The 25719-nt window shown below is 47.6% G+C and overlaps 1 protein-coding gene across 1 annotated transcript; it reads left to right on the top strand.

Annotated features, from left to right (window-relative positions):
- The first annotated feature begins 299 nt into the window (after nt 1-299).
- On the top strand, nt 300-18805 carry LOC136677987 (retinal dehydrogenase 2-like). Its single transcript, XM_066655724.1, has 11 exons — nt 300-436; nt 1671-1800; nt 4826-4887; nt 6252-6380; nt 7140-7253; nt 14933-15035; nt 15740-15924; nt 16199-16363; nt 16690-16847; nt 17772-17846; nt 17961-18805. The coding sequence occupies exons 1-11, from the start codon at nt 362-364 to the stop codon at nt 18031-18033; spliced, it is 1269 nt and encodes a 422-aa protein (XP_066511821.1). The 5' UTR covers nt 300-361; the 3' UTR covers nt 18034-18805.
- The last annotated feature ends 6914 nt before the right edge of the window (nt 18806-25719 follow it).

The raw sequence follows: 25719 nt of genomic DNA, 5'->3' as shown, positions 1-25719 counted from the left end.
AGAAATAGTGATGATTCCTGTAATGGGCTCGGAAAACAGCACCACGATGTCGTTTATCTTGATAACCGTCATGTTGCCTGTGAAAAAAAGAGAGCAGAAGAAGGGTGAGGTGCTGAGCGGCGACTGTTAGAGCTGTCGAGACTCCTCCGGAAAGACTGAGTTTCATGTGTCCCAGAGGTGCGCAAACACCTGTTTACAGGAGAACATTATACTGCAGCGCTAAAACTGTCCCTGTCCTCTCTCTCTCTTTTTCTCATTCTTCTCTGTTTCTCCCGCCTCATGTCCTCTCTCTTAGGCTGATGTGGACAAGGCCGTGCACGCGGCTCGCTCTGCGTTCTCCCTGAGCTCAGCGTGGAGGAGGATGGACTCGTCTGAGAGAGGGACGCTGCTCTCTAAGCTAGCCGACCTGGTGGAGCGGGACAGGCTCTACCTCGCTGTAAGTGTCATTAAAGGGGAAACAAATATAGAACATAGATAAAGAATAAGGGGTTTGTTTTAGACATAAAATAAAGATGTGTAAAACCCTTAGATATTTTCATATGGAGCGCAATTCCTCTTTTCCACAGCTACGTTTGAGTAACTGAATATTACCAAGGATTCAATGGTGAGGAGAGGATAGTGATGTAATGTTAGGAGGTAAATGAATGGCAGTATGTAAGCTCAGAATCATACAATAGTAGCCAAAGCCCTGTGTTCAATCAGATGCTGCTGAGAGACACGGTTAAACACAATAAAGCTGTAATAATGAACGGTAAATATATTTACTGGAAAGACATGTCACAAAGACCATTCTTCCTTAGCCACGCACTTCATAAACCGCACCTGAACACACCGAGTACAAAATCAGAACAGCATTTGTGTGGATTTATTCCCTAGACAGCAGTGGTTAGCGGTTAGCGGTTAGCGTCAGACAGATTCAGCCGACCAAAAGGCCCGATGCAGACAAAGGGTGTCACAACAATAAGCAAGTGTCTAATGAGAGCTCGTCTGGTCATGGCAGGAGCTTCAGAGCTTTGTTGTCTTCCGAAACAACTTTGATTTGTCCCGCAAATGTCTGAAAGCCCTTGTCGGCGGCACCGGCCGGGGTGGGATGAGTGACCTTTGGGTGCTAACGATCATGCAACCTCCAACTCAAAGAGAATTTTTAAAAAGAGAGGCATTGTGCCATTGGTTTCCTGTCTTCCACAGGGGACATCTGCCTTGGCTTCCAGCTCAGAGAAATGTGTTCGCAAAACAGAAGATTTAAAAACAAAAGCTCCTTTAGCTTTCTTTGTGTAGCACCCTTCCTGAGAACAGCGCGGCCATTTTGAGTAAATCTCTCAAGCACCGTGTGTCAAGACTTTGCCTTAAATGGACAAAACCAACGAGATATCTGCCTCTTTGAGTGTGAGCGAGTGTCATAGTGAACCGCTCCAGCGGAAAATGTTACGTCCAAGATATTGCGTGATATTAAGCTAATCCCTCACTGATAAGAAACCATAGCTTTCTGAGAGATAACAAAGCTAGCTCCTAAAAGCTCTATAAGTATTAAAAAACCCTTTAGGAGCAGGTATGGAAATGTACACATCCTAAATGCAGTATCGGGGAGTTGGATTTTATTCCCTTGTGTCTTTTTTCATCACACCCTCAACTCCCTTGCTTCCTCTCCTCATCTGTTCTTCCTCCCCCAGACCCTGGAGTCGCTCAACACTGGGAAACCTTTCCTGTCCTCCTTCTTTGTGGATCTTCAGGGAACTATTAAGACGCTGCGATATTTCGCCGGCTGGGCCGACAAGATCCACGGCATGTCCATTCCAACCGGTAAGGTGACACTCGTCTAGACATGAAAACCCTCTGGTTCCATACAGCACAAGTCCACGAGGATGCATTTTAAGTTACACATTCACCCCGAAAGCAGATGTCCTCTGTCCACCGCAAGTACCCAAGGGTGGCCATTTTATTATATCCATGCTTAATATATGATATCAACAAATATATAATAATAATAATAATAAATGAATCCCAGAGGATTAGATGGTGGAGCTAAATTTGTATCAGATTAAATAGCACATGTAATAAACAATCAACCGCAAATTGGCCTTGGAGTCCAGATGGCAGCAGTATAGCTCCTAGTCTTGATCCCAAGTCTTTTAATCCTGTTCAATTAGAGACTCTACCAGAACTGAGGCGTAGTGAAAAGAGCTGTTCGTGGTGGACGTGGGTGGAGACGGCAGTAGAGAGAGTGTCCGGCTCTGTGGCGCTGGGGGTTTTCTCAGAGGCCTGCTGGAGATGTTGTGGGGTTATGGAGGTGTTCGGAGTGTAAACAGAGCGGACTCCCTCAACAGTTATAAATCTGCACGCTAATGGCCGCCCTCCCGCAGAGTGCCGCCACCGGTGGAGCAGGGTGACAGCTCTAGGGCGGGGTGGGGGTGGGGGGGGCATGATGGGGTATGATGGGGTCCTGGGGGGCTGTTCTGGCTAATTTAGCTGTTTGAAAGAAACGCAATGGGGGGCCTACAGACTACAGGACAGCAGCGGACTAGTAGCACTGATATCAGAGCACAGCCATTAGTTTGTGTGTGTGTGTGTGTGTTTGGAAATGTGTGTGTGTGTGTGTGAGAGAGAGAGAATTGAGGTTGACAGTGGAGCCGTCTCTCAGGGGCCCCATATGAGGGCCACACGGGTTAAAGAGAGGAAAGGAGAGGACATTAGGTGTCCACTGTTGGGCGTCTGGGTAATTGCTGTGCATTCCAACACTGTCTGTCGCCATCACTCTCTGTCCACTAACTGTCCTCTCCCTCTCTCTCTCTCCCTCTCTCTCTCACTCCTCAGAAGAAAGCCAACCGTCTTAAATAAAAGTGCAAACCTCTGACTACATAAAAAATCTATTTGAAAAACCAGTGCACTATACAATTACACCCAGATAATTATGGGAACATCTGGAATATTATAAAATGCACTTAATGCGTAAGTGTGAGGAACTATTTACACACAGTGTTGAACGTCCTTGAGTAATTGTACATTGCCAGTACACTCTGCAATCGAAAATCCAGTTACAAAAGAGACTAGCCACCAATAAAACCTGGGAAATTAATTGTTTCCTGTAGTTTTTTTCCCCCTTTCTGCAATCAGAGTAGTTTATTAGCGGCAATATAATAAAAGCAGAATGATCTCTTTTACAAGGGTGGCTTGAGAACAGAAAACAGCCATAAAACCCAGGACTCCCACAACAACAAGTGTCTGAAAAGCAAAAACAAACGCGTTTAAAGCTCTCAAAGCTGGGGTTTCCAGGTTGAGTTTTCACCAGCTGGGCTTCCCCTTGGAAACCAGATAGAGCATGAGAACACAGGCTGCAAGTTCAGAGGGATAACAGTGTGAAAGTAATGAGTAATGCTCTTCAGTTCATGGCAGTAGGTTGTGTTTATTAGATAAGGAGGCCTTTTACACATGATGCATCATGAAACTAATACTTGTCTTATATCATAAAGTAACAGCCAGGGGTCAGTTGCGTTCACATCTGCGTCTACTACAAATCTGTGGGGGACAACAGGATTTTAAATATTTTTTTTAAAGCACACGATACCAATTGAAATGACTCTGTGATAATCACACAGTTTTGGTATCGGACGATCCCTTTGGAGTTACATTTTCTCACTCTGTCCGAATCTTACATTCAAACTTCCACTCTCCCTGTCATGGCCACTCCCTGAAACAAAGCTGGTGTGCCTCGTTTATGATCTGACTTTCATTTGCAGCGCAGGAAGGAATAATACTGAAGAGCGGAGGGGAGAGGAACAGCAAATCTCTCTGTCAGCGAATGAGCGCACCGCTGAGCCTTTGTTGTGTTGCTTAACCAAACTCGCCTAGCGGGAACTCGCTGCGTTTCACTTTATTTCATCTCCAATCTAATCCGTAATAGAATTACAGCACAAACAAACAGCATGTGTGTCTTTGGCCCACTCTTATCTGGCCACCAAGGGAGATGAATCATTGGCTCGTCTCAAGTCCAGATGCTTCATGCCAGCAGATCCAGCCAGGGCCATGTAACGCTGAACGACAGACTGGAGTCAGATAAATACACAGTGTCATGATTTACTCCTGTTTTCTACAACTCAGATATGAAAAAGCAGCACCGTTCATGACCACTGTACTCTCATCCAGGCTCTCAGAGGACAGCTCTTTGGCAGCGGTGCTGCGTTTTGGACGTACACACTGTCTGTTCACACGTTGTTGAATGATGCACATTTGATTGCCGTTACTTGAAAACTAAAGACAGTGTTCTGTAATTAACTACACAGCCATTTTAGCCCCCATTGGTCACTGGAATGTAATATCTTCAATCATTGTTGTAAAATCACACATCTCCTCCTGTACATCTGCGATCAGATGAATGATCTCAGTGTGCTGTGACTCTGGGAAGCTGTTATTGATCAATGAGGTGAAATGAGAGGGTAAGAATTTCCTGCTGTGAAAATGTTTAACTGAGAGACGTCTACAGCTGGGAGATACTGCATTTTATTACGAAAACACACTGAGGAACATGTCTTCAGATTAATATTCCAGTAGGTTTAGAGCAGTCTAAACCCATACTCCTTTAATAACGACTCAATCTGAAGTATTTGTTTAAATATCTGTTGATGGAGTACAGTACAGTTATTGGGCCAAAAATCCACTTAAGTACTGAGTAACTTCTAGAACCGCAGACACCTTATATTGGACCCAGCATCTGCCGGCGTAGGAACTGAAGCTTGTTGGGTTACCTACTTTTTCTCTGAATGATAAGCACAACTTTCACGAGGCTACAGTTCACTGTCTAATGTCAAATATGTCTTTTGCTCTCTCACAGACGGAGGATATTTATCATTCACCAGACACGAGCCGATTGGAGTGTGCGGACAGATTATCCCAGTGAGTAACAGCTTATTGTGGGCCCTGAAAGCCAGTGGATCCCAGTGATTGTCTTCAAACTTTTAGTAGAATCCAAAGAGAGCTCCAGACTTCCTTTACATGCCTTACGTACAAGTCTCAGAGTGGTAACTGTGTAAATGTGTTGGTTATTGGATAAAAAGTCTTACGATATCTCAGTAATAACCCTCCACTCTTCCAAATGTTGGTTCTAAAAGGGTTCTTCATTAAGGGAAATGGTTCTACGTAGAACCCTGAACACTTGAAGAAGTCTTTGCATGATTCTTTGCCTCATGAAGGGGTATTGTTACAGTGCTTGACATTGTAACAATAGAGGAACCGTGTTTGGTGCTTTATACAACCATCTGGAGAACTTTTTCATGATGCTAAGATCTCTTTAACCATGCAGAAGGTTCATGCCAATGTTCAGACCAAAGAACCCTTACAGAGCTGTCATTTTTAAGCGTGTACTTGCGTTGAAGGAGATGTGTTAGAGCTGGTAAACACCGAAGTGTGCAGCACAGGGGTACAGCAGGAGCAGGGGGAACCACTGAGGTAAACAAAGCCTTTCGGACCGTGTCGATCGGGCCTGGAGAAGAGCGGAGGAAGTTTGGATTAGCGACTGGGCCGGTGTGGGACGGGGGGGAAGGCTTTTGCTGAAAGACTTTATGCAGGTTACTGGAAGTCTCTGACATTTATTTGTCAGGGAGTCCGATAAGCAGAACAGAGAGTGGGCGAGAAAACGAGGGGGAGGGAAGGAAGGAGAACGAAGTGAGAGAGAGTGAAGCCAAAACTGATTTAGAAAGAGATGGTGTTTAAAGAGGAAACGAGGATGTAAAATAAGGAAGAGGAAAAGAGAGGGTGTTCTCACATAATCTCCGAACACGTCTGAAACCCTGAGATTGAGCTCAGATTGAAGATATCTGTGTGAGAGGTGTAACATCACTCTTGACTGTTATCTAGATTCATTAAAGAGGAAGAACTTGACATTTCCAGGGCGTATGACTCTCTTCTTTCAATTCATGAGTGGATGAACGCTGAGGGTGACTCAGAGAGTGACTTGTACGTTGATGGCTGTTGTGAGTAAGTGTGACAGTCATAGCAACAAAGATAATGAAAGTGTTCAACACATTTCCCAAACTGAGTTCCTAGCCTGTGTGTGTGTGTCTGTGTTTGTTATTGAGCGTTGTCAGGACATGAACATCATCCCGACTGTAGGAAAAACTAGAGACAACCTGCGTTGTCAGGACCGACAACACAGGCTTAGGTTTCTATCTCGGTCTCAGGCCTTTCTGCTCAGGTGACAGCAAACGTATGACCCTGCGTCCTCACAAGGCATAAAAACGAATTTGTTTGTGTGTGGGCAGTGGAACTTCCCTCTGATGATGATGGCGTGGAAGCTGGGACCGGCCCTCTGCTGTGGGAACACAGTGGTCCTGAAGCCGGCCGAGCAGACCCCCCTCACCTGCCTGTATATGGGAGCGCTGATCAAAGAGGTACGGCCTACGCCAGCCAGAATACACACACACAATGGCTCGGCTCCTGATCAAAGAGGTCCAACACTATGACGCTACAGCGTCTCCACAATAACACAGCGAAGCCAGTGACCACACCAAGTTCTGATCAAAGAAGTCAGTGCCCGTAGTACAGAGCCATAATCAAACACATTGACTGTGTCTGTACACACTCATAACAAATCACTATCAACTTCTTGCTGGATTAATTACATTACAGTACATACCAGGTGTGTTAGGATTGGGCTTTTGACACTTCCACAGAGTATTTCGACACACAAAAGGCTGCCTTTACATTTAAACACTTTTATCAAAGGGCAAAGTCAAAAAGCAAGCGCTCTTCCCCTGAAGCAACACAGGTTTTAATTACACTGGTCAGCAGTTGGGACCTTTTTCAACCGTGGCCAACTCTTCTGGCCACTGATGTGCGTCCATCCCACAAGAAAACACTGTGTCTTCCTCACTCCCTGCTCCTCTTCTTCCTCTTCTCCTGAGCTGTTGTTATTTCTCTGCCTCTCCCTTTCTGTGGGACTGTAACCCTTGCCCTCTCTTCTTCCTTTTGATGTTCTGTCCATCCTCTCTTTCTCCGGGCCTGGAGGGAGACTGGGATGGGTCCGGATTCCCCCTCTACGGCCTGTGGTGTTCTTGGCTCGGGATGCTTTCTCTCTTTTTCTGTTTCTCTCTTTCTCTCTCTCTCTCTCTCTCTTCTAAAGATTGTTTCCTCTGGTTTTGTTTACACAGGCCGGGTTTCCACCAGGAGTGGTCAATATTTTGCCAGGCTTTGGGCCAACCGTAGGAGCCAGCATCGCCTCGCACATGGGCATAGACAAAGTGGCTTTCACTGGATCCACGGAGGTAATTTTCCTATCGGAATCACACCGTCCCACTCCTCTTTTCCTCTGTAGTGACACAGTGAAGGACAAGGGCTGAGGCCCTGTCTGCTGGGGTTGTGTGCCTTTGCTTTGGTTTGAATGGAAATTGAAGAGGTTTCTATGGGAAATACATTCACACAGACCTCACACAGCGCGACAGAGTCTGGCTATTACACACACACACACACACACACACACAGATGGGTAAATATATTTGAACTACTCCTAGAAACAAACCTCTAGAAGGCACACTCCCAAATGAAACGTGGGTGAAGTACACTAACTTTTTTGAGTTACATTTACAGTTAGGCAGCATTCATCCTGTAGAGAATGGTGCTCCAATCTGAACTGACCAGTCATAGATCAGTCTGGGCACATACAGTACATTTAAGAGTCATCTCATGTAATGGGCATTAACAGGCCTGAGATTAGAGAGCCCTGAAAAAAAAGGAACTGGAAGAGAGTGGAAGGAACCAAGGAGTGTGGTGTGTTCTCCCTGTGTCCGCGTGGGTTTCCTCCGGGTGACTGTCTGTGAGGAGTGTGGTGTGTTCTCCCTGTGTCCGCGTGGGTTTCCTCCGGGTGACTGTCTGTGAGGAGTGTGGTGTGTTCTCCCTGTGTCTGCGTGGGTTTCCTCCGGGTGACTGTCTGTGAGGAGTGTGGTGTGTTCTCCCTGTGTCCGCATGGGTTTCCTCCGGGTGACTGTGAGGAGTGTGGTGTGTTCTCCCTGTGTCTGCGTGGGTTTCCTCCGGGTGACTGTCTGTGAGGAGTGTGGTGTGTTCTCCCTGTGTCCGCGTGGGTTTCCTCTGGGTGACTGTGAGGAGTGTGGTGTGTTCTCCCTGTGTCTGCATGGGTTTCCTCCGGGTGACTGTCTGTGAGGAGTGTGGTGTGTTCCCCCTGTGTCTGCGTGGGCTTCCTCCGGGTGACTGTCTGTGAGGAGTGTGGTGTGTTCTCCCTGTGTCTGCGTGGGTTTCCTCCGAGTGACTGTCTGTGAGGAGTGTGGTGTGTTCTCCATGTGTCTGTGTGGGTTTCCTCCGGGTGACTGTCTGTGAGGAGTGTGGTGTGTTCTCCCTGTGTCTGCGTGGGTTTACTCCGAGTGACTGTCTGTGAGGAGTGTGGTGTGTTCTCCCTGTGTCTGCGTGGGTTTCCTCCGGGTGACTGTCTGTGAGGAGTGTGGTGTGTTCTCCCTGTGTCTGTGTGGGTTTCCTCCGGGTGACTGTCTGTGGGGAGTGTGGTGTGTTCTCCCTGTGTCCGCGTGGGTTTCCTCCGGGTGACTGTCTGTGAGGAGTGTGGTGTGTTCTCCCTGTGTCTGCGTGGGTTTCCTCCGGGTGACTGTCTGTGAGGAGTGTGGTGTGTTCCCCCTGTGTCTGCATGGGCTTCCTCCGGGTGACTGTCTGTGAGGAGTGTGGTGTGTTCTTCCTGTGTCCGCGTGGGTTTCCTCCGGGTGACTGTCTGTGAGGAGTGTGGTGTGTTCTCTCTGTGTCTGCGTGGGTTTCCTCCGGGTGACTGTCTGTGAGGAGTGTGGTGTGTTCTCCCTGTGTCTGCGTGGGTTTCCTCCAGGTGACTGTCTGTGAGGAGTGTGGTGTGTTCTCCCTGTGTCTGCGTGGGTTTCCTCCGAGTGACTGTCTGTGAGGAGTGTGGTGTGTTCTCCCTGTGTCTGCGTGGGTTTACTCCGAGTGACTGTCTGTGAGGAGTGTGGTGTGTTCTCCCTGTGTCTGCGTGGGTTTACTCCGAGTGACTGTCTGTGAGGAGTGTGGTGTGTTCTCCCTGTGTCTGCGTGGGTTTACTCCGAGTGACTGTCTGTGAGGAGTGTGGTGTGTTCTCCCTGTGTCTGCGTGGGTTTCCTCCGGGTGACTGTCTGTGAGGAGTGTGGTGTGTTCTCCCTGTGTCTGTGTGGGTTTCCTCTGGGTGACTGTCTATGAGAAGTGTGGTGTGTTCTCCCTGTGTTTGTGTGGGTTTCCTCCGGGTGACTGTCTGTGGGGAGTGTGGTGTGTTCTCCCTGTGTCCGCGTGGGTTTCCTCCGGGTGACTGTCTGTGAGGAGTGTGGTGTGTTCTCCCTGTGTCCGCGTGGGTTTCCTCCGGGTGACTGTCTGTGAGGAGTGTGGTGTGTTCTCCCTGTGTCCGCATGGGTTTCCTCCGGGTGACTGTGAGGAGTGTGGTGTGTTCTCCCTGTGTCTGCGTGGGTTTCCTCCGGGTGACTGTCTGTGAGGAGTGTGGTGTGTTCCCCCTGTGTCTGCGTGGGCTTCCTCCGGGTGACTGTCTGTGAGGAGTGTGGTGTGTTCTCCCTGTGTCTGCGTGGGTTTCCTCCGAGTGACTGTCTGTGAGGAGTGTGGTGTGTTCTCCATGTGTCTGTGTGGGTTTCCTCCGGGTGACTGTCTGTGAGGAGTGTGGTGTGTTCTCCCTGTGTCTGCGTGGGTTTACTCCGAGTGACTGTCTGTGAGGAGTGTGGTGTGTTCTCCCTGTGTCTGCGTGGGTTTCCTCCGGGTGACTGTCTGTGAGGAGTGTGGTGTGTTCTCCCTGTGTCTGTGTGGGTTTCCTCCGGGTGACTGTCTGTGGGGAGTGTGGTGTGTTCTCCCTGTGTCCGCGTGGGTTTCCTCCGGGTGACTGTCTGTGAGGAGTGTGGTGTGTTCTCCCTGTGTCTGCGTGGGTTTCCTCCGGGTGACTGTCTGTGAGGAGTGTGGTGTGTTCCCCCTGTGTCTGCATGGGCTTCCTCCGGGTGACTGTCTGTGAGGAGTGTGGTGTGTTCTTCCTGTGTCCGCGTGGGTTTCCTCCGGGTGACTGTCTGTGAGGAGTGTGGTGTGTTCTCTCTGTGTCTGCGTGGGTTTCCTCCGGGTGACTGTCTGTGAGGAGTGTGGTGTGTTCTCCCTGTGTCTGCGTGGGTTTCCTCCAGGTGACTGTCTGTGAGGAGTGTGGTGTGTTCTCCCTGTGTCTGCGTGGGTTTCCTCCGAGTGACTGTCTGTGAGGAGTGTGGTGTGTTCTCCCTGTGTCTGCGTGGGTTTCCTCCGAGTGACTGTCTGTGAGGAGTGTGGTGTGTTCTCCCTGTGTCTGCGTGGGTTTCCTCCGGGTGACTGTCTGTGAGGAGTGTGGTGTGTTCTCCCTGTGTCTGTGTGGGTTTCCTCCGGGTGACTGTCTGTGGGGAGTGTGGTGTGTTCTCCCTGTGTCCGCGTGGGTTTCCTCCGGGTGACTGTCTGTGAGGAGTGTGGTGTGTTCTCCCTGTGTCTGCGTGGGTTTCCTCCGGGTGACTGTCTGTGAGGAGTGTGGTGTGTTCCCCCTGTGTCTGCATGGGCTTCCTCCGGGTGACTGTCTGTGAGGAGTGTGGTGTGTTCTTCCTGTGTCCGCGTGGGTTTCCTCCGGGTGACTGTCTGTGAGGAGTGTGGTGTGTTCTCTCTGTGTCTGCGTGGGTTTCCTCCGGGTGACTGTCTGTGAGGAGTGTGGTGTGTTCTCCCTGTGTCTGCGTGGGTTTCCTCCAGGTGACTGTCTGTGAGGAGTGTGGTGTGTTCTCCCTGTGTCTGTGTGGGTTTCCTCTGGGTGACTGTCTATGAGAAGTGTGGTGTGTTCTCCCTGTGTTTGTGTGGGTTTCCTCCGGGTGACTGTCTGTGGGGAGTGTGGTGTGTTCTCCCTGTGTCCGCGTGGGTTTCCTCCGGGTGACTGTCTGTGAGGAGTGTGGTGTGTTCTCCCTGTGTCCGCGTGGGTTTCCTCCGGGTGACTGTCTGTGAGGAGTGTGGTGTGTTCTCTCTGTGTCTGCGTGGGTTTCCTCCGGGTGACTGTCTGTGAGGAGTGTGGTGTGTTCTCCCTGTGTCTGCGTGGGTTTCCTCCGGGTGACTGTCTGTGAGGAGTGTGGTGTGTTCTCCCTGTGTCTGCGTGGGTTTCCTCCGGGTGACTGTCTGTGAGGAGTGTGGTGTGTTCTCCCTGTGTCTGCGTGGGTTTCCTCCGGGTGACTGTCTGTGAGGAGTGTGGTGTGTTCTCCCTGTGTCTGCGTGGGTTTCCTCCTTGTGCTCCGGTTTCCTCCAACGCTCCAAAAAAAACCACACGTTGGCAGGTGGATTGGCGACTCAAAAGTGTCCGTAGGTGTGAGTGTGTGAGTGAATGTGTGAGTGTGTGTGTTGCTCTGTGAAGGACTGGTGCAATAATAATAATAATAACAATAGTAGAAATAGCTAATTGTTGATAAAAACTTCAGTGGAGTGTGGGCAGCCAGTCCGAGGCAAGTGGCAGTAGCCGGAGCGTGGGTAGCTGGTCTGAAGTGGGTAGAGTAGAGGCAGTAAAGGCAGTTCTTCCGAAGAGAAAGAATCCCCACTGTAATAGACTTCCTTCCACACTCTGACCTAGTGAATCTTGCCAAATGACAACACAATGTCAGCATTGACATGTCCTTGTAAACAGGGATAATGTCCAGCTCAGAATGTGCATTGCTTGCTTTGTAAATGCCTTTTATGCTCCTTTCCCCCCCAATTACAGCATCTCGTAAATCTACCTATCTCAGCGCATGTTTTGATTTGCTCCTGAAGATATTTCACATGTATTTGTCATAAATCGAGCTGGATTTGGTGGTGTTTAGAAAAGAGCTAGAGTTTATGGTCCTTTCAGCTTGGCTTGAAAGTGTGTTTATTCTTATTGTTAAATACGCGCAGAAGACTTACAAAGTTTGTGCGTAACCCAGAAGGTCTACAAAGCCAGAAACAGGAATCGGATGCACTATGTAGGTGCACAAAATTTCCTGCACAAACAGACATTGAAGCCAAAGCCCAAACGTTCTCAGAACACAGCCGCATGGGCTGAGTGTGTTATGAAATGCTGTGAAGGTTTAGTTTTCTGTGGGAAATGACCATCAGAATATTTCCCACTTATCAGCCGCTGAACCGCATGACCACTCCGTTTTCTCAAATCAAAATGTCATCCTTCCTGACGAGCACGAGGAGAGTGATGTGTGTGACGTTTGTGTGTAGAGGCCGGTAATCTGTGTGTAAATATGCCATCACTCAAACAGCACTCCTAAGCACTGCTGCTCGGTGCCTGTCAGTGGAAGCCCTCAGTGCTCCACCACCCACTTCATCCTGCTGGCAGAGGCCACCCAGAGCTTCCTCTGAACAGTCCTTCTGTGTGTCTCTCTCTCTCTCTCTCATCTCTCTCTCTCTCATCTCTCTCTGTCATCTCTCTCTCTCTCTCATCTCTTTCTCTCTCTCTCATCTCTCTCTCTCTCTCTCCTCTCTCTCTCTCTTCTCTCTCTCTCATCTCTCTCTCTCCTCTCTTTCTCTCTCTCTCTCTCTCTCTCTCATCTCTCTCTCTCTCCTCTCTCTCTCATCTCTCTCTCTCTCATCTCTCTCTGTCATCTCTCTCTCTCATCTCTCTCTCTCTCTCTCTCTCATCTCTTTCTCTCTCTCTAATCTCTCTCTCTTCTCTCTCTCTTTCTCTCATCTCTCTCTCTCTCTCTCTCTCATCTCTCTCTCTCTCATCTCTCATCTCTCTCTCTCTCATCTCTCATCTCTCTCTCTCTCTCTCTCTCTCTCTTTCTCCCTCTCTCTCTCTCTCTCCCTCTCTCTCTCTCTCATCTCTCTCTCTCTCTCTCTCTCTCTCTCATCTCTCTCTCTCATCTCTCTCTCTCTCTCTCTCTCTCTCTCACTCATCTCTCTCTCTCTGTGTCATCTCTCTCTCTCTCATCTCTCTCTCATCCTTCTCTCTCTCTCTCATCTCTCTCTCTTCTCTCTCTCTCTCTTCTCTCTCTCTCTCATCTCTCTCTCATCTCTCTCTCTCTCTCATCTCTCTATCATCTACATATTTAGATTTTATATTGCCAAAGTGTCACTGTAATAACAAGAACAAATATTTTAAAAACTGAAACCTCATTGGCATTACACTTTAGACCACATTTCTTAGATGTTTACTTCTAAACGTCTTGAACATTTGATCCATGTCTGAGACGTCTAAAGGCTCTTACTCACCAAATATACTGGGGAAAGCCAAATATTTGGATATCATTTTTTTTTCTTTTAGTGTCGCCTTCTTTTCTGTTTGTCTCCCTTTCGTCTCTTTCATTTAGACCCTTTCCTCGCTCTTTTACAAAGTTTAACCCTTACTTTTTAAAGCTTGTGCCTCTCTTAAACTGTCTTGCTTTTCGATTTTTCTTTAGACTCCTTTATCATCTCTCGTAGGCCCTGTTTTTAGTTTCTCTCTGTGGTAGACTTCATCTTTGATTTTGATCTGTTGGGGTCTACCTGCCTTCAGTGTCTCCCTCTGTTTCACTGTCTCTGAGTTTCTCCTCTGATCTGGACCTGATTAAGTGACAGAGTGTGCTCATGCTGGGAGAGTGTGTACATGCACAGACTCTGACTCACCTAATCCACGTGTGTGTGTGTGTGTGTGTGGGTGTGGGTGTGTAGTCCAGCTGGGGACTAAAGAAGCATCTCCCAGGAGGAGAAGCTGATCTAATAGTTTGGGTTTGGACAAAAGGAGACTTATGTGTTCATCCACACACTTGGCTTTCTATACAACAGGTCGCGGAGAAGTGGGCTGTGCGTCACGTGTCATACGATATCCGCCACGGCTGCAGGATACAGCGATAACGTAAGGCTTAATAAACTGATTCATGTGATCAGGTGTGTCTAGGAAATATGTAGAAGACGGATAGTGAGGGTCGAGAAAGACCGACCCAAGTCTTCAGCACAAACCTCAAGTCAGTACGAGCGCTTGGGAAATGCCTGGCTCTGACTCCTCGGCTCATGGTGTGTATTCTGGAAGTAGGCCACATTCATTACTGAAGGCTGATATAAACATTATCCTTCTCTCCATCATCCGCTTTGCTCTTCTCCCATTTCTGCGCCTCTCTGACCGACGTACACGAGAGAAAGGGAACGTATTCCGGGAGAGCAGCGTGTCGAGTGGACGATGGTGGAAACCGTCCAAGTGTTTGTTTATGATCAGGAGTGGTGCTTACGGAAGAGGGTTGCCTAGCATTTTGAGAGCAGCTCCCACACATTGTTGGGAAAGCTGAGGATGAACAGTGAGGCAATGCAGGCAGCAGCAGCAGCTGGCCAGGCATCTGCAGGAACCTCCAAAAAGGGCAGGGACACTGAGTAAGACAATCACACGTTCTCTTGGCCATCCCTTATGGGGAGTCCACTCTGGGGAGGGTTGGGAAATTCCGATCTGCTGTGAAATCTGGCTATTTCTTATTAACAATTCAGAATGATGAAACAGCAGTCTGGTATTAAGGATATTTGAGTGGCGACAGCAAGTAGTTGACTAATAAATACTTTCCTCTGTGTGCTGAAGACCTAAGGTCATTAGCGACTTGGAGCTTATACACAACACAAAGTCACGTAGTGGCTGCCTTTACAGTGGACTGTTGTACAATCGCTTGGTCAAAGACTACGCACGTCTTTCTTAAATACCTCTGCCTTTTAACATTCTTCAATCCAAAGGCTCTAGATCGTCCTACGCAAATTTGCGGTCAGCGCTTCCTGTAGATACCCCTCCACGCTGGAAACACTGCCTTCCTCCCTTTTCCCTGATAGATATTTCGGCTGTGAGCTGAGGCCGCTCTCCTCTTTCGGCGGGGTTGTTTGGGCTGCAGGATTTATTAACGACAGCGTCCCACTGATGTGGAGATTTAGGGAGGCTCCACGACGGAGGTCCTGGACTGAAACGGCTCTCTGCTCCCCCCCACAGGTCGGCAAGCTGATCCAAGAAGCAGCTGGAAAGAGCAATCTGAAGAGAGTCACACTGGAGCTGGGGGGCAAGAATCCCAACATCATTTTTGCAGACGCTGATTGTAAGTATACAGACACTGTTTTATGGGCACCCTCCCGGTGTCCTGCTATGACAGTATGTGCACAGGTGCCACCCGTTCACCCCCCGCTACTCCCCACCACACCCCCCAAATGGTCCTTGTTTGCCACTTGCTAATGACATCAAAGACCAGGGTTTGGATTATCTGGACTGAGCCTTGAGGGTGAATAATTGTAGATCAGAGGGGCCGTCCCTGGATCAGTCTGTTTTTGTTAAAGATAGTGTAAACAAGCCATAAATCTCTGAAGAATCTGAGCCTAGAACCGGCTCTTGAACACACACTGGTGGCACTAAGTGGCTCACCAAGTCGAGGTGTCGGCTGGGGCTTTTAAATGCTTTCAGCAGGCGTGAGCGGGGCGGCCTCCGGCCCGTAAATCAGCGGAATGGGCCCTGCTCTGGCCGGACGCACCCCAGCAAAGTCATAAATCCCACTGTTCCATTAACCCCTCACATGCCGGCCGGGACGCTCCTCCTCAGGCTTCAGATATCACATAACGCACACCATCAGCGTGGAGGAGAGTCCGTTACGGCACTGTGTTAACAAGAGTTTTTTACGTGGAGTCGTGACTGATGTTAACTACAGTCGTGATCAGCTCAAATACGTGAGGCTTAGACTGAAAGACAGTAGACGTATCTAGTTATGCTATGCACAAACGTCTGATTAATCATTTTCTTTGTCTCTCTCAGTGGATCTGGCAGTAGAACAGGCCCATCAAGGCGTTTTCTTTAACAGCGGCCAGTGCTGCACAGCGGGTTCACGCATCTTCGTGGAAGAGCCCATCTATGAGGAGTTTGTGCGTAGGAGCGTGGAAAGAGCGAAGCGGAGGATAGTGGGCAGCCCCTTTGACCCCACCACCGAGCAAGGACCTCAGGTACTGAAACACAAGTATCGCCAAAAACATCATAGGTTCTCGGTTGTGTTCATTTGACACGTGAACTCCATTTGTATTCAGCCGACGCATAAACACACGTGGCATATCCGTCATACGACGGAAGATTTAGAAACTAGGGCATGGGGCTTTCGTCAGTTAAGTGTTGAACTCGTGCAACGTAGTGCCACAGCATACTTTTATTTTGAAAAGTGTACCTGTACATGTGCACTGTACCACAGCTCACTGTTTGTTCACTTTCTCTCTCTGCTCTCAGATCAGTGCAGAGCAACAGAGGCGTGTGTTGGACTTCATTCAGAGTGGAATCAGTGAGGGAGCAAAGCTGGAGTGTGGAGGGAAAGCTCTCTTCTCCAAAGGCTACTACATCCAGCCCACGGTCTTCTCCAACGTGCAGGATCACATGCGCTTCACCAAAGAGGAGGTAAAGCTGTGACCACAGAGGCTTCCTACTGGCTCTTGCCATTGAGCGTTTTAGGCGGCTTTTCCTTAAGCAGAGTGTTGGGTTGCACGTGCATCTGGAAAATGAGCTGTGTCTCGCTGTGGTTGTTGAGGCTGTGGAAATGGAAGTCTGTCATGTTTTGCGTCTGGGATTGGGATAGCAACGCTAAAGAAAACCAAACATGTTTCAGTCTTTCTGACTGACTGTTCTTCATTACTGAACACACACAATCCATCCTTATAATCAGCAGTTCCAGCTGTGTGTCAGAGGCTCCTTTGCTGATGTGCCTGTTTCTTGCTCTGTGGTAGATCTTCGGGCCGGTTCAGCAGATTATGAAGTTTAAGACGATTGAAGAAGTCATCGAGAGAGCCAACAACACACAGTACGGCCTGACTGCCGCCGTCTTCACCAACGACATCAGCAAAGCCATGACCATCTCCACAGCTGTGCAGGCCGGCACCGTCTGGTAGGTTCTGTTTACAGAGTATTAATGTCGGCCGTGTAGTTTGCAATATAACATTCATTCATTCATTATCTGTAAACGCTTATCCAGTTCAGGGTCGCGGTGGGTCCAGAGCCTACCTGGAATCATTGGGTGCAAAGCAGAAATACACCCTGGAGGTGGCGCCAGTCCTTCACAGGGCAACACACACTCACACATTCACTCACACACTCACACTTACGGACACTTTTTTTTGAGTTGCCAATCCACCTACCAACGTGTGTTTTTGAACTGTGGGAGGAAACCGGAGCACATGGAGGAAACCTACACAGATGCAGGGAGAACACACCACACTCCTCACAGACAGTCACCCGGAGGAAACCCACGCAGACACAGGGAGAACACACCACACTCCTCACAGACAGTCACCCGGAGGCAACCCACGCAGACACAGGGAGAACACACCACACTCCTCACAGACAGTCACCCGGAGGAAACCCACGCAGACACAGGGAGAACACACCACACTCCTCACAGACAGTCACCCGGAGGAAACCCACACAGACACAGGGAGAACACACCACACTCCTCACAGTCACCCGAAGGAAACCCACGCAGACACAGGGAGAACACACCACACTCCTCACAGACAGTCACCCGGAGCGAGAATCGAACCCACAACCTCCAGGTCCCTGCTGCACCACTGTGCCTCCCCAATATAACACATCAAATAAAAAATAAGGAGACACTCAAAATCTGACAACACATTGTCATAAACCAACCGCGCATTCAGAGACGGACTGTGTCGTCAGAGCCACTTCTAGACACATCTCAAAGCCCGGAATGTATTAAGCTTAGGCAAATTATAAGGATAAATTAAGACATGTTGGATGAATGAGTTTGAAAAGCACTGACTAAACCGGAGTGTTTTGTTTTGTTAAACCTCAGGATAAACTGCTTTAACGCCTTGAGCTGCCAGTGTCCTTTTGGAGGATTCAAAATGTCGGGCAATGGCCGTGAACTGTAAGTGCTAAAGCTCTTTAAAAACACTATCTACCTGTGTATGTATCTATGTGTCAATCTATGTATCTGTCTATGTTTGAGACGCCACACTGACAGGCCTTTTCTGTTCTGCAGGGGAGAGTATGGCTTGAGGGAGTACACAGAGGTGAAGACCATCACAGTGAAGATGCCAGTGATGAACTCATAAAGTGTAGATGTGGTTGTTCCTACTGGAAGAAAACCTTCCTCTGGGGTTATCACTGGTCAGTCCCCTGTGGGCGTCTCCAGTGGTCCTGCACCATATCGTCCATTAAAGCTAACACCACCAGCCATCTCCAAAAAGCAGCACCACGGACCCCCACCTCCATAACACCAGTGTCCATCGTCCACTAGCATCCTTCATGTCTCCAACACATAACACCGAGCAGTGGCCTCTTTTTTTTTGCCAACTCCAATAACAATACTAAAGCACTCGGAGAGGGTGAGGGAGGTTCACTCTATAGACCAATCAACATCCAGCATCCACTAACAGACCACAGCATCTCCCCTTAGCCCCGCCCAGTCAGAAGCACCTCCAGAGTTGTGCAAAAGGTGGCCAGGTGTTTCTTTCAAACCACATACTAAACTTCCCTTCACGTTAATCTCATCGACTCTGTTTCGTTTTTATTTTTTACTAAAACCACTGAAGCTTTTTGTCTCAGAAAAATGGATGTGATGGTTTATTAAGTATTAATTCTAAAAATGTAATTGTTTAATTGTCCTGTGTTTTACTGTTTTGTTTTTATGGCCTATATATATATATATATAACTTTGTATTGTGATGTGTTGACCAATGTAAACAGAAATGGTTTACCTCAGAAAACAAGTACATGTTAATAAGAGAACATTTTACACAAGTGATTACTTCATTGGTGTCCATTTATTTTCATTCTTAAACAATTATGTACTATGAATATAGAAGTTAAAATATAAAAATGACTTTAGTTTTGTTTTCCTTCATTAAAAAAATGTTTCATTTTGAAAACTGCATCTGTGTAGTGTTTATTTCCAGTAGAATATTAAAAGCCTTTAAGGTTTCTCTGGATATTAATTATTTCAAATAATAATAATTATTAAAGGGCGGCACGGTGGCGCAGCAGGTAAGTGTCGCAGTCACACAATTCCAGGGACCTGGAGGTTGTGGGTTCGATTCCCGCTCCGGGTGACTGTCTGTGAGGAGTGTGGTGTGTTCTCCCTGTGTCTGCGTGGGTTTCCTCCGAGTGACTGTCTGTGAGGAGTGTGGTGTGTTCTCCCTGTGTCTGCGTGGGTTTCCTCCGGGTGACTGTCTGTGAGGAGTGTGGTGTGGTCTCTCTGTGTCTGCGTGGGTTTCCTCCGGGTGACTGTCTGTGAGGAGTGTGGTGTGTTCTCCCTGTGTCTGCGTGAGTTTCCTCCGGGTGACTGTCTGTGAGGAGTGTGGTGTGTTCTCCCTGTGTCTGCGTGGGTTTCCTCCGGGTGCTCCGGTTTCCTCCCACAGTCCAAAAACACACATTGGTAGGTGGATTGGCGACTCAAAAAGTGTCCGTAGGTGTGAGTGAATGTGTGAGTGTGAAGTGTGAAGTGTGAAGAACTGGCGCCCCCTCCAGGGTGTATTCTCGCCTTGCGCCCAATGATTCCAGGTAGGCTCTGGACCCACCGTGACCCTGAACTGGATAAGCGGATACTAATAATAGATGGATGGAAGTTTATGTTCAATTTTTTTATTCCTAAACAATGCTAATGACTTTGACATTTCTTTTTATTGAGAAGCAATTCAGGAAACATTAAAACACATTAAAATATTTTCTTACATTTCCAGTGCTGTATTATACAGGCATTTCATTTACTTTCATTTCTCTGTAAATGTTTTTCCCTGTGATAAGGAATGTGTTTGTTAAGATATCATGTTTTTGTGTGAGAGTCACACACACACACACACACACAGACACACACACACACACTGCTGACCTAATCTGTCACATTCAGATAAGAGGGGATTTTTGCTGTGTTCTTTCTCTACACCCAGTTCCAAAGCAATACGACTTCCTCTTTTTTTTAAAAAAGCGTGACAATCTTAAGCTGTGTTTTGCAACGTTCACTTTTCCATAAGAGACATGTTTTATGAATGAGCGTGAGGAAATATTTAGCAATCAGCTTTTTTTAGCAGAGGTCATCACACACCCTTAGAGCTAAATGACCAGATCAGATGGAGTAGATCACATCAGGGAATGACAGAGATAAAGTGCTTAGCAAAAAAGAGGGAGTAAACTAAACATTAGTCAGAATGCTTCAGAATCCAGAACCACCTCAAAAATTCCCCAAATACTCACAGGCTTGTCGTCTGCCCCTTGACAATGGACATCTGTGGCCAACAATACACAGGATGATGAAGAGTGTTACTTTCTTTATAACAGGGGACTGGAGGAGAGAGATAAGGTGAAAAAGAGAAACAAAAAGCAGACTATACAGAGAGGTGCTACCTATAGGAAAAGTGAAAATGCACTACATGTCCAAAAGGGCATCAAATACTCACAGAAATGTTCCAATATCTCGTGAAATGTCTGGGTTCAAATCTCGATCTGGGTGACTGTCTGTGAGGAGTGTGGTGTGTTCTCCCTGTGTCTGCGTGGGTTTCCTCCGGGTGACTGTCTGTGAGGAGTGTGGTGTGTTCTCCCTGTGTCGTGTGGGTTTCCTCCGGGTGACTGTCTGTGAAGAGTGTGGTGTGTTCTCCCTGTGTCTGCGTGGGTTTCCTCCGGGTGACTGTCTGTGAGGAGTGTGGTGTGTTCTCCCTGTGTCTGCGTGGGTTTCCTCCGGGTGACTGTCTGTGAGGAGTGTGGTGTGTTCTCCCTGTGTCTGCGTGGGTTTCCTCCGGGTGACTGTCTGTGAGGAGTGTGGTGTGTTCTCCCTGTGTCTGCGTGGGTTTCCTTTGGGTGCTCCGGTTTCCTCCCATGGACAAAAACAACACACATTGGTAGGTGGACTGGCGACTCAAATGTGTTCCTAGGTGTGAATGTGTGACTGTGTGTCACCCCTGCGATGGACTGGTGCAACCTCCAGGATGTGTTCCTGTCTTGCGCCCAGTGATTCTGGGTAGGATCTGGACCAAGATAACGAACCAGAACTGGATTAGGAATGAATTCCAAACTGTGCATTGCAACGTGGTGTCAATATATTCCAAACTGTTATTACAATATATTGGAGTTTCAATATATAATAAATAAATAACAAATAATACATAAAAATCAGCTGTTTTCATAATCAGGACAAAAACACCAAAAGACAAAAAGAGCTGAATAATCCACACAGATATTAAAGCATCAACTCCCTAGAGCGCCGTAGGGCTATCATTTAACCAGTTCTAGGGTGTGACAACAGCTGTATGAGTCCCAGTGTAATCTCAGCATGTTACAGATCTATAACCCACTGCAGTGAGTGAGCAGATGAGGGCTTTACTGCCATTGTTCAACTCCTTTGGCTTGAGTTTTGCAACAGTGTCTTTGACCCTTCCTTCCTGTTAAGTCCCAGAAATGGTATTTATTAATCTCACGAGCCCCATACGAGCGCAGCGTGCCACATTCACACAGATATTTCAAAATTAGAAGGGTATAAAACTGCTGCTCACATGCCTTTTTGGTAATAAAAACATGATAAATCAATAAAAACTCCATTCAGGAGATTATTTCAATAGAGAAACTGCACAAATTGCACCTCAGATGTGCTCTCATGGAATTATAGCCAAAGAACATATGTTTTTATTCCACCCTTTGACAATCTGATGATAAATATATACTTGAGGATGTTGTCTGACAATAAACTATTCCCTGTATATCATGTTGCTCAGGGTATTACTGAGTTGTATTGAATCATTTATGGGCTGGTCCACACTGCACTGGGATGCCTAAGACATATGCACATATATACAGGCATATTTTATAATTCATATGTATATATGTGTAATTATACGCCTTGCTGCAACTCCCTTCAGGGGCTATAGTGTTACATATATACTGCAGACACACACACACACACACACACACACGAATCAATTTTAGAATATATTTTTAATAGATGTAGAACGCTTGTTTGTTTTTATCATTTAATCTATATTATGTTAAGGATCAAAAGGGTTAAACTTTTGAAATGCACAATAGAAAAGACTAAATTAGCACAAAATTACTTTCTTTTGTTTTGATTTCCCCCTCATTTTTGATGTCATTTGGACATTTCTGGCTCAAACTAAAAGCCTAGCTCCAATGATCAGGACTCACCACAGCGTTTAGCAGCATACAGCCTCCCAACACACTGCTAATTTACAACACATTATTTTTAAAACATTTTAAAGCAGGATGTATTTCTGTTTACTTCTGACAACAGCCCAGAGTGGGTTCCTGCTTTGTGCCTGATGTTTCCGGGTGGACTACACAACCACTAACACCCTGGTCAGGATGAAGTAGTTATGGAAGGTGAATGGAAGAGTAAATATCTGCCAACCACACAGCTCCAGGGACCTGGAGGATGTGGGTTCGAGTCCCGCTCCGGGTGACTGTCTGTGAGGAGTGTGGTGTGTTCTCCCTGTGTCTGCGTGGGTTTCCTCCGGGTGACTGTGAGGAGTGTGGTGTGTTCTCCCTGTGTCTGCGTGGGTGTCCTCCGGGTGACTGTGAGGAGTGTGGTGTGTTCTCCCTGTCTGCGTGGGTTTCCTCCGGATGACTGTCTGTGAGGAGTGTGGTGTGTTCTCCCTGTGTCTGCGTGGGTTTCCTCCGGGTGACTGTCTGTGAGGAGTGTGGTGTGTTCTCCCTGTGTCTGCGTGGGTTTCCTCCGGGTGACTGTCTGTGAGGAGTGTGGTGTGTTCTCCCTGTGGCCTCGTGGGTTTCCTCCGGGTGCTCCGGATTCCTCCCATGGTCCATAAACACACGTTGGTAGGTGGATTGGCGACTGAAAAAAGTGTCCATAGGTGTGTGTGTGTGAGTGAATGTGTGAGTGTGTGTCGCCCTGTGAAGGACTGGCGCCCCCTCCAGGGTGTGTTCCCACCTTGCGTCCAGTGATTCCCAGTAGGCTTCGGACCCACCGCGACCCTGAACTGGAAAAGCGGTTACAGATAATGGATGGATGGATATCTGACAATGCCCCACTTTAAGTGTAAAGACATTTTAAAAGCTTTTAACAGAAGCTTTGGTCAAACACAATCAAGAGACACTTGGAGTTTGTGCATCAGCTGGAGCTAAACAAATATATACATTGTCAAAGACAAAGTATTACACTATAATTCAAAGATTTTATCAAGCTTTAGTTAGAAAAATATAAAAAACAGTTCCCAGTGAGCGTTCAAATGTAAATTTGTCTGACAGAGTCCTCTCAATGACTTGTTATGATAAAATCAACTGTGTTTAATATCATGACAAGTTTTTTAGTATTGGTTCATCCAGACAGTGACCCCGAAGAGGCCTCCAGTGTTTACAAAATTGGAATCTGTGATTAAAACTCTCTGATGACACATAGTTGTCAACACACAGTTTTTTTTAAAGCCCTTTCAGAGTCTTTTCAAAGTCTTCCAGTGTATGGTTAGCATTAGACAGACAGATTTGATTATTCCTCATGGAAAAACAACCTGCAGATGGGTGACAAATGACCAGGCGGTGGACGGTGTGTCGAAGTCAGTAACCACCCTAACATCATCCATGCATCATCTCAGAAAGTACAGAATCGTTAAAAACCTTCAGTGTGTCACAGTGCCCTAGCGCTGGGCTCCTTCAATACAGCGCCTCTGAATACATATTTCACCGAGACGATAATCCCTCTCCTCTCCTGCAGGATGTTCCACGTCCCCACCCATTTCAGCCATCTTGAATTCGGTTCAAGGTTAAGTGGCGATAAAACATCCATCAAGATTTGAATCGCAATATTTCTGCTCCACGTAATACATTTATTGGACACAGCACTTACGGTGTCTGATAAGTATCATTCACCGATCATTACCCTATGCTCTTTGAGGAGATTTATAATGAAAGATCTGCATAACCTTACCATCTATTGAACAGGAGGAAGTATTAAGCCCTCAGTAAAATCTTCTCAGTTTGCTCATGGACATACATTTCCACACAAATGAATCACTTCTAATGATGTATGGATTTTCCGTGCTTTGCCGAGTAGTTCTCCAAACTAATGCGAGACTCGTTTAAACGGCGGGTTTCTAAATGAGATTGCGACATTAGAGCCTTGAATGAGCTCGTTTGTCTTCATCAAGATAAGCAGTGGGCTGAGATAACGCAGGCAGTCACGGTGCGGAGTGACAGGAGGCCTCCAGGCCCCCGGCAGCAGCACCTTAACACCGTCCCCCTCCAGAGGGAGACACTTTCACCCCCAAGCACCCGTTCAAAAGGTCCCAATCCTCTTAAGAAACAGCTACGCCACGGCTTTGGCTTTATCTCTGAAACAGTGAGGGTTTAAACGAGGGATAACGTCCATTAGAGACACTCAAACTTCTAGTCACATGGTCCACCAGCTCTAGACACAACACACAAACAAATAAACAACCACAGCCAATTAGTCCTGAACATTTGTCCTGATTTATGACAACAACCTTCGCCGCAAAAGGCAAAATAACAAAATGAGGAACTTCAAATGCCGCACATCGCTGCTTTAAAGGAAGCGTTTCTTAACTCTGTTGATTTTAAAAGCATACAGTATCAGTCAAAAGTTTGGGCACATGTTGGGCTCATTCAATGTTTTTTCATTATTCTACATTCTACATTGTAGGTTAATGTTAACAGCATCAAAACTGTCTGCAAAACATCATCGTCGTCGTCATCTCTTCTGGTTACTCAATTTTAGGATCAGGAGTGGCAACCGGGCGAGCGAAGGAGCCCAGACATCTCTGCCCCCATCCCACAGCTTCCACCAGCTCTTCACGGGCATCCCCAGGTGCTCCCGGACCAGGTATGAAGTCTTCTAATTTTGAGAAAAACACTAAATGATCATTCATTCATTTATCATCTGTAACCGCTTATCCAATTCAGGGTCACGGTGGGTCCAGACCTACGGACACCTACGGACACTTTTGAGTCGCCAATCCACCTACCAACGTGTGTTTTTGGACTGTGGGAGGAAACCGGAGCACCCGGAGGAAACCCACGCAGACACAGGGAGAACACACCACACTCCTCACAGACAGTCACCCAGAGGAAACCCACGCAGACACAGGGAGAACACACCACACTCCTCACAGACAGTCACCTGGAGGAAACCCACGCGGACATGGGGAGAACACACCACACTCCTCACAGACAGTCACCTGGAGGAAACCCACGCGGACACAGGGAGAACACACCACACTCCTCACAGACAGTCACCCGGAGGAAACCCACGCAGACACAGGGAGAACACACCACACTCCTCACAGTCACCCAGAGGAAACCCACGCAGACACAGGGAGAACACACCACACTCCTCACAGACAGTCACCCGGAGGAAACCCATGCAGACACAGGGAGAACACACCACACTCCTCACAGACAGTCACCCGGAGGAAACCCACGCGGACACAGGGAGAACACACCGCACTCCTCACAGACAGTCACCCGGAGGAAACCCACGCGGACATGGGGAGAACACACCACACTCCTCACTCCTCACAGACAGTCACCCGGAGGAAACCCATGCAGACACAGAGAGAACACACCAACTCCTCACAGACAGTCACCCGGAGGAAACCCACGAAGACACAGGGAGAACACACCACACTCCTCACAGACAGTCACCCTGAGCGGGAATCGAACCCACAACCTCCAGGCCCCTGGAGCTGTGTGACTGTGCCACCGTGCTGCCCAGTAAATGATCAAGGCAGTGGCAGTGTGTGTGTTCAATGAGTTTTCAAGAGGTATCA

This window comes from Hoplias malabaricus, chromosome Y, assembly GCF_029633855.1.
Source record: "Hoplias malabaricus isolate fHopMal1 chromosome Y, fHopMal1.hap1, whole genome shotgun sequence".
Taxonomy (NCBI): domain Eukaryota; kingdom Metazoa; phylum Chordata; class Actinopteri; order Characiformes; family Erythrinidae; genus Hoplias; species Hoplias malabaricus.
This window is presented reverse-complemented; position numbering and strand designations above follow the sequence as displayed.

Bases quoted from the DNA above. Each gene is read 5' to 3' on its own strand.
- LOC136677987 (XM_066655724.1), top strand. From the start codon at position 362: ATGGACTCGTCTGAGAGAGGGACGCTGCTCTCTAAGCTAGCCGACCTG. The intron at 6,381-7,139 runs GTACGGCCTACG...TTGTTTACACAG, and splicing joins TGGGAGCGCTGATCAAAGAG to GCCGGGTTTCCACCAGGAGT. The intron at 17,847-17,960 runs GTAAGTGCTAAA...TCTGTTCTGCAG, and splicing joins TCGGGCAATGGCCGTGAACT to GGGAGAGTATGGCTTGAGGG.